At 41.5% G+C, this 14,944-nt stretch overlaps 1 protein-coding gene across 2 annotated transcripts in view; it reads left to right on the top strand.

The window, feature by feature from the left end:
• The window catches only part of frmpd1a (FERM and PDZ domain containing 1a), a 49,066-nt gene extending 36,938 nt beyond the window's left edge, over positions 1 to 12,128 (top strand). For both annotated transcript variants that reach the window (XM_028467906.1, XM_028467992.1), the window contains 3 exons: positions 486 to 630; positions 700 to 1,830; positions 6,149 to 12,128. In XM_028467906.1, the coding sequence (XP_028323707.1) occupies positions 486 to 630; positions 700 to 1,830; positions 6,149 to 9,432 (4,560 nt within the window). In that variant the 3' untranslated portion in view covers positions 9,433 to 12,128. The remainder of the gene's footprint in view (positions 1 to 485; positions 631 to 699; positions 1,831 to 6,148) is intronic.
• The last annotated feature ends 2,816 nt before the right edge of the window (positions 12,129 to 14,944 follow it).

Raw genomic sequence — 14,944 nt, 5'->3', positions numbered from 1 at the left:
TGTAAGACCTGTGCATATACGTCTGCATGCAATTGTGGAACCAAACAGTACTTTAGTCCACTGTGCTTGTCTTCTTTCAGTCTCCAAGCCATCTTCTTCTATCATTCTTTATTTCCAGCAGTGCGCATTAGTGTGATTTGATGTCATGGCTGCAGAACTGTGCAGGAAATTCTGCCTTGTAACAGCAGTACAAAATGCATCACGCAATCTGTTCAAGGCAATAGGGAGAAATGTGAATGGGCTCATTCTCTTTGGTTTTGAATGCTTCATCAACCCTTGGCATTAAAATAATGCCCTATGCTCCTTTAACTGATATTCCAGTCAGGAACCGTACCAAAATGCCTGAAAGTAGCTGCTGTGTATGAAATGCTCTATACAAATACATTTGCCTTGCCTTGATGAGTCAAAGCAAACAAAAACACACATTTAATTGAATGATGAATGCTCTGCCTCATAATGATGTTTTCTTTCTGCTTCGCTCAAAGCCCATCACATTACTCCTAGAGTCGGTTGCAGCAAAGGACATGTCCTGTTTGATAGCGGGCTACTGTCGAGTGTTCGTGGACCCAAATCTCAACATATTTCCCTGGTTCAATGACTCAAAGAAGCACAAAGTGTCTGCTGAGGAAGGTAGAAATAACACCACACGCAAAGCAGACGCTTCCAAATACCAAGCTAACAGCGTCACTGTCTCCCCAGGTTACGTGTCACGATGCGCAAGCGACTCAGACGACTTCTCAGACATGGACATGGAGCCGCTGGTGAAGCTGGTGTCCAATGACAACAAACCTCGTGCTCGCATCAGATCCTCGTCAGACCCGGAGGGAAAAAAAAGAAGAGTCCGACGGAGAAGCAGCGACGGCAAAGAAAAGGAAGACAAAACGCAGAAAGACAATGAGGACACGGAGAAGGAACGTCAGGAAGGAGACGGTCGGATAGCTGACGCAGAGCAAATCAAAATCCAGATAACAGATGGGGGTTCCATCAAACCTGTTGGAGAAGAAGACTGGAGCCGGGGCGGAGATGGGGTTGAAGCGACAGAGGATCATCCGTCTCTGTCAGAAATATCCGACTCGTGTCAGACGGACTCTCGCGTCCTGACCAGCCCCTCCAGCGACTCCCTTGACGCCTTGGAGGAAGACGACTTGCTTTCTTGCTCTTCCTCCTCCGTCCTTCCCAAATCTGTTCATCACTGTTCTATTAAGCTCCACCCTTTCCCTCAGAGCCACGCCCAGCCTCACCTCCTCACTCCTCCACCCGCTCACTGCCATCCTCTCATCAACCTGGCAGATCTGCAGCTCCTCGACCGTTCGCCCTCTGAGAACCTTCACAGGTGTTCGGGTGATCTCTGCTCTGAGGAAAACTCCCTGTGTTTCGCCGAGCTCTCACGCCTTGCCAACTTCCTGCCAAGCCCTCCGGAGGCGAGCGAGGAGGATGACGAGGAGGACGAGTTGTGGAGGAGAAGGAAGCTTCTGGAAGATATGGAGAAGATAAGAATAGCGAGCGAAGCCATAGAGGGCGGATCTAAAGAACACCCACTGACTCTGTCCCCGTTGTCCGGCTCCGCCGCCTTAGACTTTGTGTTCAACTTCGACCAAAGCGACGCTCGCTGCTACTACAACATCTGCTCCAACATCACCCCCGACAGCGCCCGCAGCCTGCCAATCCAACCGGATCGCAAGGAGGAGAAGGAGGCCGAAGTTGTGGAGCCGGTCCCGATTCTCGAGCCTCCTCCAGGCTTTGGAGACAGCAGCTCTGACGACGAATTCTTTGACGCCAGAGATCGCTTCACCTCACCTGAGGACCCGACCTCGTTGGAAAAGCCAAGAGGTGATTTCACGCTCACTCGAGTCCCTTTTCCACCAAAATGTACCAGATATTTTTACTTCTCATTGCATTTCCACCGCAATATGAAATCCTCTACTCTGCAAATGTGACGCCTGACATTAGCAAAAAGTGTCCAAGAACACTTACAGGGTTCCTGCCAGTGCCGGCTGGTGCATTTTTCTCCAGGGGGGGCTACAACTCCAAAATACACCAAAAACAGGGTTTGTGCAGCTTTGAACAAATAAGCATGGAAAATTGCAGTGACAGAACTGCTTTAAAACTAACCACATTTATTGCCACAGAACCCATGAACAAGCAAGAACAAATCTAGTTTATGCAATGGAGGGAGTGAGTGTGTGTCAAGGTTATTATACTTTTTGAAATTTAATTTGTTTTTTATTTAATTTATTTATTTATTTTTTAGTTAGTTAGTTTAACAAGTGATTAAATAAAAAGGGGTGTAAAAGGATGTGGCAAATGAACGTAATTTAACAAAATATAATTTAAGACCTAGTTTACAAAATGTGGACATATTCAAGATTTGAAATCATCAAGTTTAGTTTGTTCCTAGTTTGTTCATGTTTCTTTGTGTTTTAAATGGGTCCTACCTGTCTTTATCCATGCTGGGTCTGATCCTGACTTTTGAATAATAAGGCTGGGAAAGTTGAATTATTTAAATTATCTTTCTTCATTTGACTTCTCTTTCTATTGTCTCCAACTCCCACGGCTTCACCTGTCAATCAGTCACTTTATGATGGACCACTGTGACGTCAGCCCCTCCCATGGCGGGAGGGGGATGTTGTGTAACTGAGTGGCTGCATTCAACTCTGCGCAGCCTCTGACGTCCATAGACTTGTATTGAAGAGGAGTTACTGCACATGTACAACTTTTAACAAGAGTGAACGGTAAAGATTAACGCACCCCAAAGCGGAAACACGTCATCAATCAGACACAGATGACCGAAACAACTTTACTCATAATAATTATCTATATAATATTTATTCTGATTACCTAAATAGAGTCATGAATTTGGAGTATTTTTAATTAATTATTTTATATATATATATATATATATATATATATTTTTATGTCTTAAACTAACATGGTGAGTGGTGGGGCGGCGCCCTAGCACCCTCTATTGGCCAGGCGCCACACGTTCCCCCGTATCCTTAAAAAGTTCTAAGTCATTAAATTAATGAATCTAAAAATAAGGCCTTAATTGTCATTAAAATGTCTTAAATCAATGTTTCAAAAGTAATATATTTTAACACACAAGTATGATTTTATGATTGTAATTAGTCTCACGTTTCAAAATAAATGGTAACATTCGTTTTTAAAAAATATATATATATAATTTACTGCAACATTGTGCAATCACGACAGCAGAACCAACTACAAAATAATCACGTGGTTGCAACTGAATTCTGTGCAGATGTGTGTCATGCTTGTAGCAACTTTTAACAGCATGGGAAAATGTAAAATTAAAGAAAAGAGCTGTAGGGATCCTAACTTGGACCTCGTCCACCCACCGGTCGATCCCTTCGCTGGTAGAAGGTTCTATTGTGCATATTTGACAATATTTGCGTAATATAATCACAGCTGAGAAAACAGATACAAGGACAGAGGTGGCGAAAGTACTCGTCTTCAGTGCTCAAGGAAAAGTGTAGATACTTCAATAAAAAATGACTCTGGTAAAAGTATTGAAGTTGCTCCCTAAGTACATGTTACTAAATGTACTTTCGTAAAAAAGTAAAACACATGTCCCTTCAATATTAAAGCTGATATCCGGAGTTTCTGAGAAATATATATTTATGTATAATTCTTTTGAAATGTGAAAAAATACCTAACTAGTCTTTTACTATGGTCTACTGCCGGTGGTCATTCTAATACATTAATGTACAGTATGTAAGTCCCGCCTTCGTCCTATAGACCCTTATACAAATGGAAATGAGCGCCGAGTGCGCCCAGCCAATAGGCTTCCACTTCCTGTTTTTGAGACTGTCAATCAAAGTGAATGTGGAACTGTGCACGGAAACAAGGCCGGAAACAGGTAAATATGATTATGGCTCTGACCCATAGACATATCAATGTGACCCTTGTTATGTTCTGCGATGCACGTGCAGAAAAGTAGAGGCGTGGCTTCTGGTAGATTGGCAGGGGCAGCGGGAGGAAGTGAAGCAGTTTAGGGCGGGACATAGCGATGTTTCTCAGAAACTCCGGATATCAGCTTTAAGACTAGTTCCATACATATATATATAAGATATTTAACAACTTGTAGAATACTGGTACATGGAACCAATTAAATAAGTTACCTTTGAACACTTAGAGAATTTAGCACTCAGTTAAATCCAGAGCAGCTTTGAGTTCAACATTTTTAAAAAGTAGAAAATATTAACCATAAAACTAAGGGACCTGCCTAACAGATCTTTTTACGTTGTGGCATCGTCTTAGAAGGTCTTAAAAGTAACAAGCTCATTTTTAAAATGTAAAAAGTTGCCAAAAAATAAATACTCAAGTCAAGTACAGATAGTAAAAACTACTTAAGTACAGTAACTAAGTATTTGTACTTTGTTACTTGGCACTTCTGTACAAGTGACACAATCACCTCAACATTATAAACCCAAACTGGATTTATATCTTTGGGTGGAGGTCGATTTTTAAACCTGCATCCAAAGGTGGGAGGTTCATTAGAAAGAAAGAAAAGAATTACTTTTTACATGATGCTAAAAAACAACAACAGCCTCCATAAATAACCAGACAACTAAAAACGCATAAAACCATGAAATAAAATTATAGTTGTTGTTTTTTATTAATTAAAACACCAAATTACTAATAATCATTGGCTTACTTAAGAATAAATAGAGCCACACGTATGTTTGACCCCCCCCCCCCCACACACACACACACACACACAGTAGATCAGCACTGGTCTGGCCCTGTTTGAGCCAACAATGGTGGACCACACACCAACATGAGCCTGAGGGAATCCCTGAATACATCAGCAGCATTAGTTGGTGCCTGATTTCATTTTGGATACATCTGCAATAGACAAAATCGACCCGATGACTCGATTTTTGTCCCCCGACAGCTGTCGTAAAGTGAGCACCTTTTGTGACAAACAGGAAACAGATGGATAACGATCCAAACCGCCATTAGCATTAGCAGCTACGCTCAGGGGAGGGCAGCAGACAGAGAAACACCAACAAACACTCAGAGGAACCACAGCGGTGTCTGAATGCTGCCGTTATTAAACCATGAGAGTGCCTAGGAGCTGTGTGTGTGTGTGCGCACATCACGGTGAAGAAACACAAAGTACAAGCTATCGCGTAGATCAGTGTAGAGAGAGAGGAAAATTAGCAAATGAAAGAATTCCAAATATGGGGTTTTGTAGTGTTTATTTTTAGTTAAAAATGATAATCACACTGAATATTCAGTAGCAACTCACAAAACGACAACAAAAAACACACAAAATAAGAGAGAAAAATACTTATTATTACCAGCCACACAAAAAATGACAACAAACACAAACTAAATGAGAGAAAAATACACAAGATCTCAACAAAATACACAAAAATAACAGAGAAATGTACAAAACAACATAAGAAACAAACAACAACAAAAACACACACACTGAGATAGAATAATTAAAACATTTTCAACAACACAAAAACGACAACAAAAACACAAAAAAAAAGAAAACTATACTGAATAATAAAAAGAACAGACAAACGACAATAAAATACCCAAAATAACACCACAAACACACACACTAAGAGAGAAAAACACACAAGATCACTACAAAATACACAAAAATAACAGAGAAACATACAAAACGACACCCAAAACACACACACTAAGATAGAATAATTTAAATAATACCAACACACAAAATAATACACAAAATGACACAAAAAACACATAACGTGATGATAGAATTCATCTTGAGTAGAACATGAACTGAAACAGTTCTAGTCCCACATCAGGACGGAGAGGAAGAATAAAGCCTATAGAAATAAATCTATTCAGGGAGCCCTAAATACCGTTTCATTCCACTTATTTACAAAATGAGATTCTTTAAAATATGTATCACTCATTCATTCTATCATTATCATCTAAAGTTGTTTTTTTTTTTCGTAGAATTCAGAGTAAAATGTTGTCGTCGGCCATAAGGGAGGGCTTGAATTCAGAAATAGGGACTTGAGCCAAAAAGTTTGAGAATCACTGCTGTAGAGGATTTGTTATTTTTCTATATCTGTAAACTTCAACATAAACTGACTAAACACAAGTGTTACATGTGATTTTCATTTTTATTGTCTTGCAGGTGTTTCCACTAAAATGAATCTGAACCTCCTCAGCACCCTCAGCCTCAGTGACATCCAGGTCTCTGTGGTGGAGGCGAACAAAGACAGAGAAGAACAAGAGTACAGAAGAGAGGACAAGAGGTTGCTCATGCTCCGAAAAGATTCCCGTAAGCGTCGCTCCTTTGTTGAAACCAATTACACGTCCAAAGTGTCTTATCCAGAACCAGAAGCCTCTACCAGGACCTGTAAAAACCTTTTGGTAGAAGCCAACAACATCCAGAAACTCAGTTCTGATCCCAAACCCTCAGAGAAAACAGAGAACCCTAGTCCTACCTGGTCCTCACTCACACAATCAGAAGGAGAGCCGACTCAGCTGGAGTCCAAACCTATCCTGTCCAGACTCAGCTTACAGGGACCAGATTCTACACAGTCCCAGGCCAAGAAGCAAGACATGGAGATGGAGCCTGACTCCATGGAATCAAAGTCGGTAACAGAGCTGATGAAGACTGTGTCTCCTTCCATCACTGTTGTCCGCTGGAGAGTTGACCCGGATGGAAAAGAGAGTGCTGATCGGAGAGGTGATGGAAAGGAAGAAGTAAGTTTACAGCTGGTGATGAGCGAGCAAAGAGAGAAGGACAAGCTAGTGGTTTCAGGGCCACTTATGGGTCATTTGTTTGTGGAGGGAAATACTGAAGAAGCAAACATAGAAGACAAAGGTTTGCACTCATCTAGTTTAAACCAACTCACTTTTAGTTGTCATAGGTCTCCAGAAACCAACATACAACCCAACTCTCTCACTGAGAAGAATCAAATCAGCAGTAATGGCATTTTGATCTTTCCTGGAGGGGAATATACACCAGAGGAAGTTTTTGAGAAGTCACCACCACCTCCTCCACCATCATCTCCTCTACCTCTGTTACCAGTATCTCAGAAATTCCTCACTGACAGTTTTACGAAGGAAAAAGAAGAAGGAGGAGGAACAAAATTTGCAGAAAACTCAAGTTGTGATCCTCACAGCACAGAGATGAACGATCTCACCAACAAAGCACAGTCACTGGCAGTAATCACAACCAGTAAGAACGACCCTTCTGTGACCCTGAGTGATGAAATTACCGACAGCACCAATTCTGACAATGTTTTCTATGATGAAGATGACGATGAAGCAATTCCTCCTTTGAATCTAGGTCCTTCCAACAAGAGTTTAGGCACTAAGTTTGACATTGATAATGATGAAAATGGGACAATTATCCAATCTCTCTCTAACTCTGAGCCTCACACAAGAGGTCGTTTATTGAATTCAGATCATTCTCATACCAAAAACTCTGTCACATCAAAGCATGGAGCTGCAAAAAGAGTCACATCCAGTTTTGATGCGGGTTCTGGACCAAAGGCAGAGGTTGCTCTTCGAAATACTTCTGATCAAAAGTCGGATTGCACGTCGGAAAATCCAGAAAATGACAAGAATGTAACAAATCCAGTTTTGATGAATGTATGCACAAGTCCTACCCCTGATCTCTCCAAACAACCCCCTATGACAGCCCATTTCCTTTTCCAGACACTTTCCCCGAGCGTCATGGGCCGGTTATCGGCCTCAACATTAAGAGGAAAGATCCAGAAGTTGCCCCTTTATATGTCGCGATCGCAAGAGACTCTCAATGAAGCCGGGGTTGAGATTGTAATCCAAAGTCCGTCTGAGGACGAAAAGAAAGATGGCACAAAAATTGCTGTCAAATTAACCGATGTACATGATGTCACAGAAACCGTTGAGGTGGAATCAGGTGCTGCTGCTGAATCTGTAGATTCTGAAGATTCAGACTCAACCATCACGGGTTCAGAGGTGGACGGGGAGTTTTTCACTGAAAAGACTGCTCCTTCTGAGACGGAGGCTAAAGAAAACAGGACTCCTTCACCTGTTCAGTCTGAACCCAATCTCAAACTTCCAAATCAGCTTTTTTACTCTGAACCTATGAAGGTCACCCCAGGACCAATAACAGAGCCTCCTACCTCCATCATATCTCACCTCCTCAGAGATACCACGGACACACAGCTCAACATGCCTGGCCCCATGCAAGATGCCACACAACCAAATGTCAAGGCTCTAAATCCAGACCAAGACACACCTGGTTATAAAATTAACATTCTGTCCCCTACGATTCCTGCTCCGGTTGTGGTGACGACACAGAATCTTAACGGACCAGGAATTTCCTTTCATAGTCAAGCACAGAAGCTAGCAAAGACAAGTAGTGACAGGCCTTTAATGGGACTGTGTCAGCCTGCAGATCAAAATGCAAATGCATCACAAGCACTTTCCTCTGGATGTAGAGTGTTTACCATCTGTGACCAACCCTCTCAGACCAAAGTTCTAAGCGAAGTAGCAGTTCTTCCACCCTTAAAATCTGAGCTGAGCTGCAGTTCTTTGCTAGCTTCTGGGTGTGAGTCCATCATTGAAGGAGTACAGGTGCCGCTGGATGCTTGTGGCTGCCCAGCGGTTTACACCAACTGCTTTGGTGGGGGAGACAACTTTGATGAAGAGTTGACAGTTTATGAGTTCTCCTGCCGCACACAGAGCAGCGGGGTAACAAAGACAACTGGAGCCAATCTTCCTCTTGTAAACTCTTCCCCCATGCCCTCATTTTTCTCTGCAACTTCGACCTACTCCCCCTCTTTCCCTCGCTCCATTCTGTTTTCCACCTCTACCTCTGAGCTCAGCCCTCTTCTCTCACCTCTATCCAACACTCCAGATTCTTTAATATTACAAACGCACAAGGAGATGATCCGCCATTTATGTCAGCACCATTACCCCGAACCACCAGCAGGTTTCCAGATGCTACGAGTGGATGTGGATCGGCTCCTTTCCGTCCTGGAAAGTAGCGGTGCAGATCGTTCTGTGACTTCTCGTCATCCAAGGGACACCTGCCCAGCTCACTTTACAGAGAACAAGAGGGTACTTCAGATGGAAGCTCGCCGTCTGATGGCAGGATGTCAGCAGGTGGTAGGGGTCGGACAGAGCCCAGAGGAAATGCTTCAATCCCTCTCCGACAGTTTTCGGACCTTGGTGGAGCTGGCTGGTATATGCCTGTGGTTCTCTGGCTGCGACAGGTGTGATCGTAGGAACGCTGAAGCAGTTACAGGTTTGTCCGATGTGGCTCGCTCTTTCAGGGATTTTTGTCTGGCAGCGGAGCGTGCCAGCAGCAAACGTAGCTGTCAGGACTTAAGCAGCAAGCTGCTAGCTAAACAGTGCACAGCGCTCACCGCCTCTGTCTTCTGTCTTACTCAGCTGTTCCGCACCCTCACTGCACTATGACTGCATCACAGCCTCTGTGCACCTTTCAGCAACATGTGGTGTAAAGCCACACAAAGAGGAGGTCCTCAATGAGTCCTCCGCTGCTGTGGATGTGAGCAGCATGTGACTCTGGGGCAGGTTTGGGATGTACAGTCACTTCTGGCTGTTTTCAGTCTGTCCCACTTCTGATTCGAGAGGTTCAGAAGTCCTTGTTTAAGCAGAACCAAAGTGAACCAGTAGGTGCTTTCAAATAATCTAAAGACAGCAGTCAACGCCAATTCAAGGAAATAGATAACCAGATGAAGGATGGAAATTTGGTGGATCATTTCGTTACAGTTGTGGTTAAAAGTTTACATACCCTGGCAAAATTAATGAATTATTTACCCTGAACATTTCATGATTTTTTTAGGGCATTAGACCCGGCTAATGCTGTGCGATATAACGATATATATCATACTGCGATATAAAAATGTCCACCGTATAATATAAATATTATATGGCTAATTGAATGTGTGTGGTCTTGGTCCCACTCTGTTGCTAAAATATGATGAAGCTAACAGGCTAATCTACTTACAGCAACCCTGCTACATTGCAGTAGCATGTTTACGTAACCAAGAGATACTATTTTACAGCACTGTTAGAGGAGCAAGCTGGTCCGGGTTCACGTGACTGAAGTAGGTGCTTCCTTGTATAAGCCACCATCAGCTACTGAAGTATGTGAAGTATATTGTATGTGGAGGTGAAATACTTTTTTTTTTTTTTGACCTAGATTGGGTCCCCCGGAGCGACCGGAATTATTAACTAGGCAGGGTACAAACTGTGTCACGACAGCCAATGTGACTCTTCCAAGCAAAATAGCTACAAACGTGCCTCACAAATGTAAGTGTTAATTATCTCCTGCTGCTCTAGAAGGACTTTTAAAGAATATAACCTAACCAATCCTCTACAATCATATATAATCTTTGATGAAGTAAAATTCACTACAGGTACAGTTTAAAAGCATAGCAGTGGCCATTACTGTGTTTTCGCGCCCCCTGGTGGCATTTCCACAAACAAATTTACAAATCAGAAGACAAACAATATGTAGCAAAAGTCATAAATATTCCTTTATTGAAAATATTCTTAAAGGAGAAGTACCATTTATTTGGGATATTTTTTTGTTTATTTTTATATATAACAAAATATATAATGAATAATTTTCCATTCTTTTGATGTAATTTTAAGAAAAAAATAATATATTGGGATATATATCGTTATCGGGATATATATCTACCTATTTCGTGATATAAAATTTCCTCCATATCGCACAGCACTAGACTCGCCCATGGAGGACATTACAACGTGTAACGTTTCAAACCAAACCTGTTAAACACACTGGTGGTTTTGGAGTTTGCTTCAGAAACCAGCGCTGCTCTCTGTTGTGGACTGTGGTCAGCTTGGAGTTCCATGGAAACCCAAACCTGGCACACCTTGACAAAAAAAACTTTGGTTTTACACTTTTTGTGCAGACATCAGGCCAGAAATTCTTGAGGCGCATGTGATGCTTTGCACGTACTGTAGCCCACTAACCCGAAAACCAGTCAGCCAACAGCTGGACTGGACAAGCTGCAAAAAGCAGACCCTGCTTGCTCTCCACTACCGAGGAACTGATGTACTTGAATGTAATCTGAGTTACTTAACATGTTTATTTATTGAACTATTTATTTGGCGAGTTACTGCACTGTGTCTGAGTTAGTGAGGAATGTCCAGGACGGAGTGGAAATGGAAATGTTTACATATGTACTTTTAGACCGAAGAGCAAGGATGTGGCTAAGTATTGGACCTTTTTCCTTGGGTGCTACAAGCTAATTATGGGTGCAACTTCCTGTAGGAGACATACTTTAAAGGGTACCTGTAGTGAAAATGTATATAACAAAAAATGTGTTTCAAGGTCTAGTATTTTTCTGTTTTTCACTCATCTCCATTTGTTCTAAGAACCCCAACAACATAGTATATGAGGTTCATTTTCCCAAACTTGCCTGTTTTCCAGAGTTTTAGTCTCTGACAAGTCACTGTCATGACACTTCTAAAAAGAGGCGGTTTTGGGGCTTTCATGCATATGCATGAGTGAGCGTATCTGTAAACGCTGACTCCACACCACAGCTTTATTACCATAGCTTTTTTCTTTTGCTATCCACACACTCTTGTGATTGTTTTCAGCCAAAAAAAAAAACTGCACATTACAGTAAAACCCTTGGCTATTTAAGTGGCTATTGTGATATTGAGTCCGACAAACGCTGCTCCACGGTGTGTGTTTAACACATGAGCAGCGGAGTCAGTCAAGGCTCAAACATACTCGGGCAGACACCCACAAAGTGGAGTCCACGTAGACTCTTTGCTGAGTCCGAGGGGCCAATTAAATGCAAAGCTCAGACTCTACTACCGCGCGGACTTCTCCACGTAGTTAGACACAAAACACTGCTCGCCATTGTATCAACCTGCATTAAATGTAACACCGACCTGTATTTTAACAGAGGAGAGAGAGATGGAGACGAGCTACGACAGTTGCGACGCCTTTAAAACACATCCCAGGAGTACAAGTACTACAGACAAGGGCTAAGAATCATGGGACATGTAGGATTTAATGGAAACTACTACGCGGCAGTGCGCCTAAGTATGTAAGCTCTGAGGAGAGTGGACAGGAGTGTTAAGCTGCTCAGTCACTTTCTTCTCCTCCTCACCTCTAACCACAGGAATAGTCCATTTAAGGTGATAATCATTTGTTTTGTCCTACCTCTGGTCACAAACATGTCGGATCATGTGGGATGTTGATCAGTCCATTAGATTAATCCTAACCCCTCCCTGGGTGCTACACTGTGGCTGCCCACTGCTCCTCAGGGAGGGGTTAAATGCAGAGAACACATTTTGTGTATGGGGCTTTACATATATAACAATAAAGTATAATATATATTCTATATTAAACCGCAGTGTTAGTTTTACTTGTGAGGTAGTTTGAGAGGGAGGAGCTCACATTCTTATAGGGTAGGAGGAGCCAGGATTGTCAGGAGGAGGACTTTCCACCTTATGACGTTTGGAGCTGACTTTTTACAAAATGGGGAATAACAAGGGAGGGAGGAATCAGAACTTTTTCAACTTTGGCCCTCTGAATGAGGTTAAAGGAATGTAAGTCACTGTAGCAAAACCATTATGAAGTTATTTATTTCATAATACTGCTCCTGTATTCTATTACCAATAAACACAATATGTGCACCTTTTTTTTTAAATAAAAATAAAGATAACATTAAAAGGACTTTTCAGAATTATTTTATTCCATTGGGCATCATCTATGGAGAGCCGCCATTTTGGACAGGATATGTTCATTGATTGCAACAGTGTTCCATTGGTATTCAGTTTCTAAACAATGGCGGAGTGTAAAGCTAATGGTTGCTGTAAAAACAAGAGAAAAACCCCACAAAATAATTTCTTTTGTGTCTCTAAGCCAAATAACGACACTAAGTCAGAGTTATCCTGATGTTGGCTCCGTATTATTGGTACGGGATACACACTTAAAACCCTTTTGTTTAGGCTAATAGGCTAAGCTAATGGGCACCAAGCCAAAGTTACATCTGAAACCAGACACGGCCACGACAGAATTTCTTCACAGAGTCTCAATGCAGCTTGTAAACGTACTTGTTCAGAGCACTACTACGTTTCTGCTTACATGGGCGGGTGTCATGGCACTAACCGCACCCCCACCAGATTGTTCCCTTTAAATTCCTTGTGGCTAAATGATGAGCTGTTCTTTAGGGCACAGTCAAGTGTTGATCCTCAGAGGTAGTGGAACATCATCCCGTTCACGAACAGATATCATTTCACGCAGCTTTTATTGTAGTTGCTAGCCATGTTTTTGCACTTCCAACACCTCACTACTCAGCCATGGCTCGTTTCTGCTACTAACAGCAACTCTGTCCATTAGGGTGCTGAGTGGGTGCAGGGAGGGACAGGAAGCAGGAAGTTGGTGAGAAAGATAATATTTAATCTTCTCCTAACATACAACATGGATGCTGCACTTTATCGCTGAAGCAGTGGTGACACACTGCTGCTTAGCGCCCAGAGCTAACAGAAAATCTACTCTTCCCACAATGTAAACAGATCTGTTGCGCCTCTACCTCCCACAATGCACCATTTATTTAAAGCGACAAGCTGGGCTGATCAAATAAAACGCGTCATATGCTGTCCAAAATGGTGGCTCTCCATAGCTTATCCTTGAAGGTCTAAAATCGTTCTAAAAAGTCTTTTTAATGTGTGTTTGTTTTGTTTTCATTGAAATGATGCACATACTTTGTTTATTGGTAATACGTTAAACACATTTTTCATCATACACATTTTCACCACAGTTACCCTTGAAATCAGCCCACATGTTTTCAGCTCGTGACGTAGTTTTTAGAGGTTAGTTGTATCCTGTGAAGTCGCCGCTAACACAAGTGACCAAATCAGGTTTTTTGCAAAAGAAAATTCAACATGGATTTTGAAAAATGCACTTGTTGCTACCTGAAGACTTCAACTGCTCTTTATAGAAAAATAACTTCATAAGATAGCCAAAAGTTTTATGTAATAACTCCCAATAATTTAGAAAACCATTGTAGCATTGCTAACGCATCACACTGGAAGTTGTGCCCATAGTCATATTTCCATAGTGTCCTGGTACCGAGGTGGATACAGGCCTTTTGTTTTAACCGACTGACTATGTTACATTGGTTTAATTTACTGGTTTTTGAAGTGACATCACCTGTCTCTGTTTTACAGCTGACATCCTTTGTTTGAATGTTACTGTTTATAAAAACCAAAAATAAGCGTGAGACATGATTTGATGAAGCCTGAAGCAGTTTTTTTTGCCCTTTTATAAAACCTACTAGCTGCTAATGTAAGCGCCATATTCAATTTTATATAACCAACTTTTGGATGTGGCACAATTTCTTACACGTTTAGTATTTTTATGCACTTGATGATTGTGGAAATGCAATAGATTTGTTATAGCCTCATTTATTTACTAATAGTTACATCATGTATGGAGGCTGAATCTATTTCTTTTGTGCATGGTGATGATGCTGCAAACCCTGTTTTATTTACAGTAGCTTAAGATTCACTGACATCCAGTAAAAACCAGTAACAACCAGAAAGAAAAAAAAATAATTAAATTGCCATTTTTTGCTATTGAGTTTATTGCTATTCAAAAATAAACTAGCTCTTAAAAAAAATTAAGTAAAACTGTTTGAACAGTCTTTTACCTTGATATCGGGTAAATATCAAACCATTTAGCACACAGAGCTGGTAAATTATGTCAATACTTTTACTTCTCGTCGGATGAAGGTTGAGAGACAGACACGGCCACAGTTATTCGTTATTAACTAATAGATGTGAGCAAAGCTATGTGAAGCAATGATTAGGATTAAAGTTATGACCAATGACAGTGGAATACATCTATGCAGGTAAATCTGTGTTTCTGAGAAGTGATGTCTTTAAAGAAACAAAAAAATATGCAATTCTAAGGGTT

This window comes from Gouania willdenowi, chromosome 1 (assembly GCF_900634775.1).
Source record: "Gouania willdenowi chromosome 1, fGouWil2.1, whole genome shotgun sequence".
NCBI lineage: Eukaryota > Metazoa > Chordata > Actinopteri > Blenniiformes > Gobiesocidae > Gouania > Gouania willdenowi.
The sequence above is the reverse complement of the archived record's forward strand: the minus strand, read 5'-3'. Positions and strand labels throughout refer to the sequence as shown.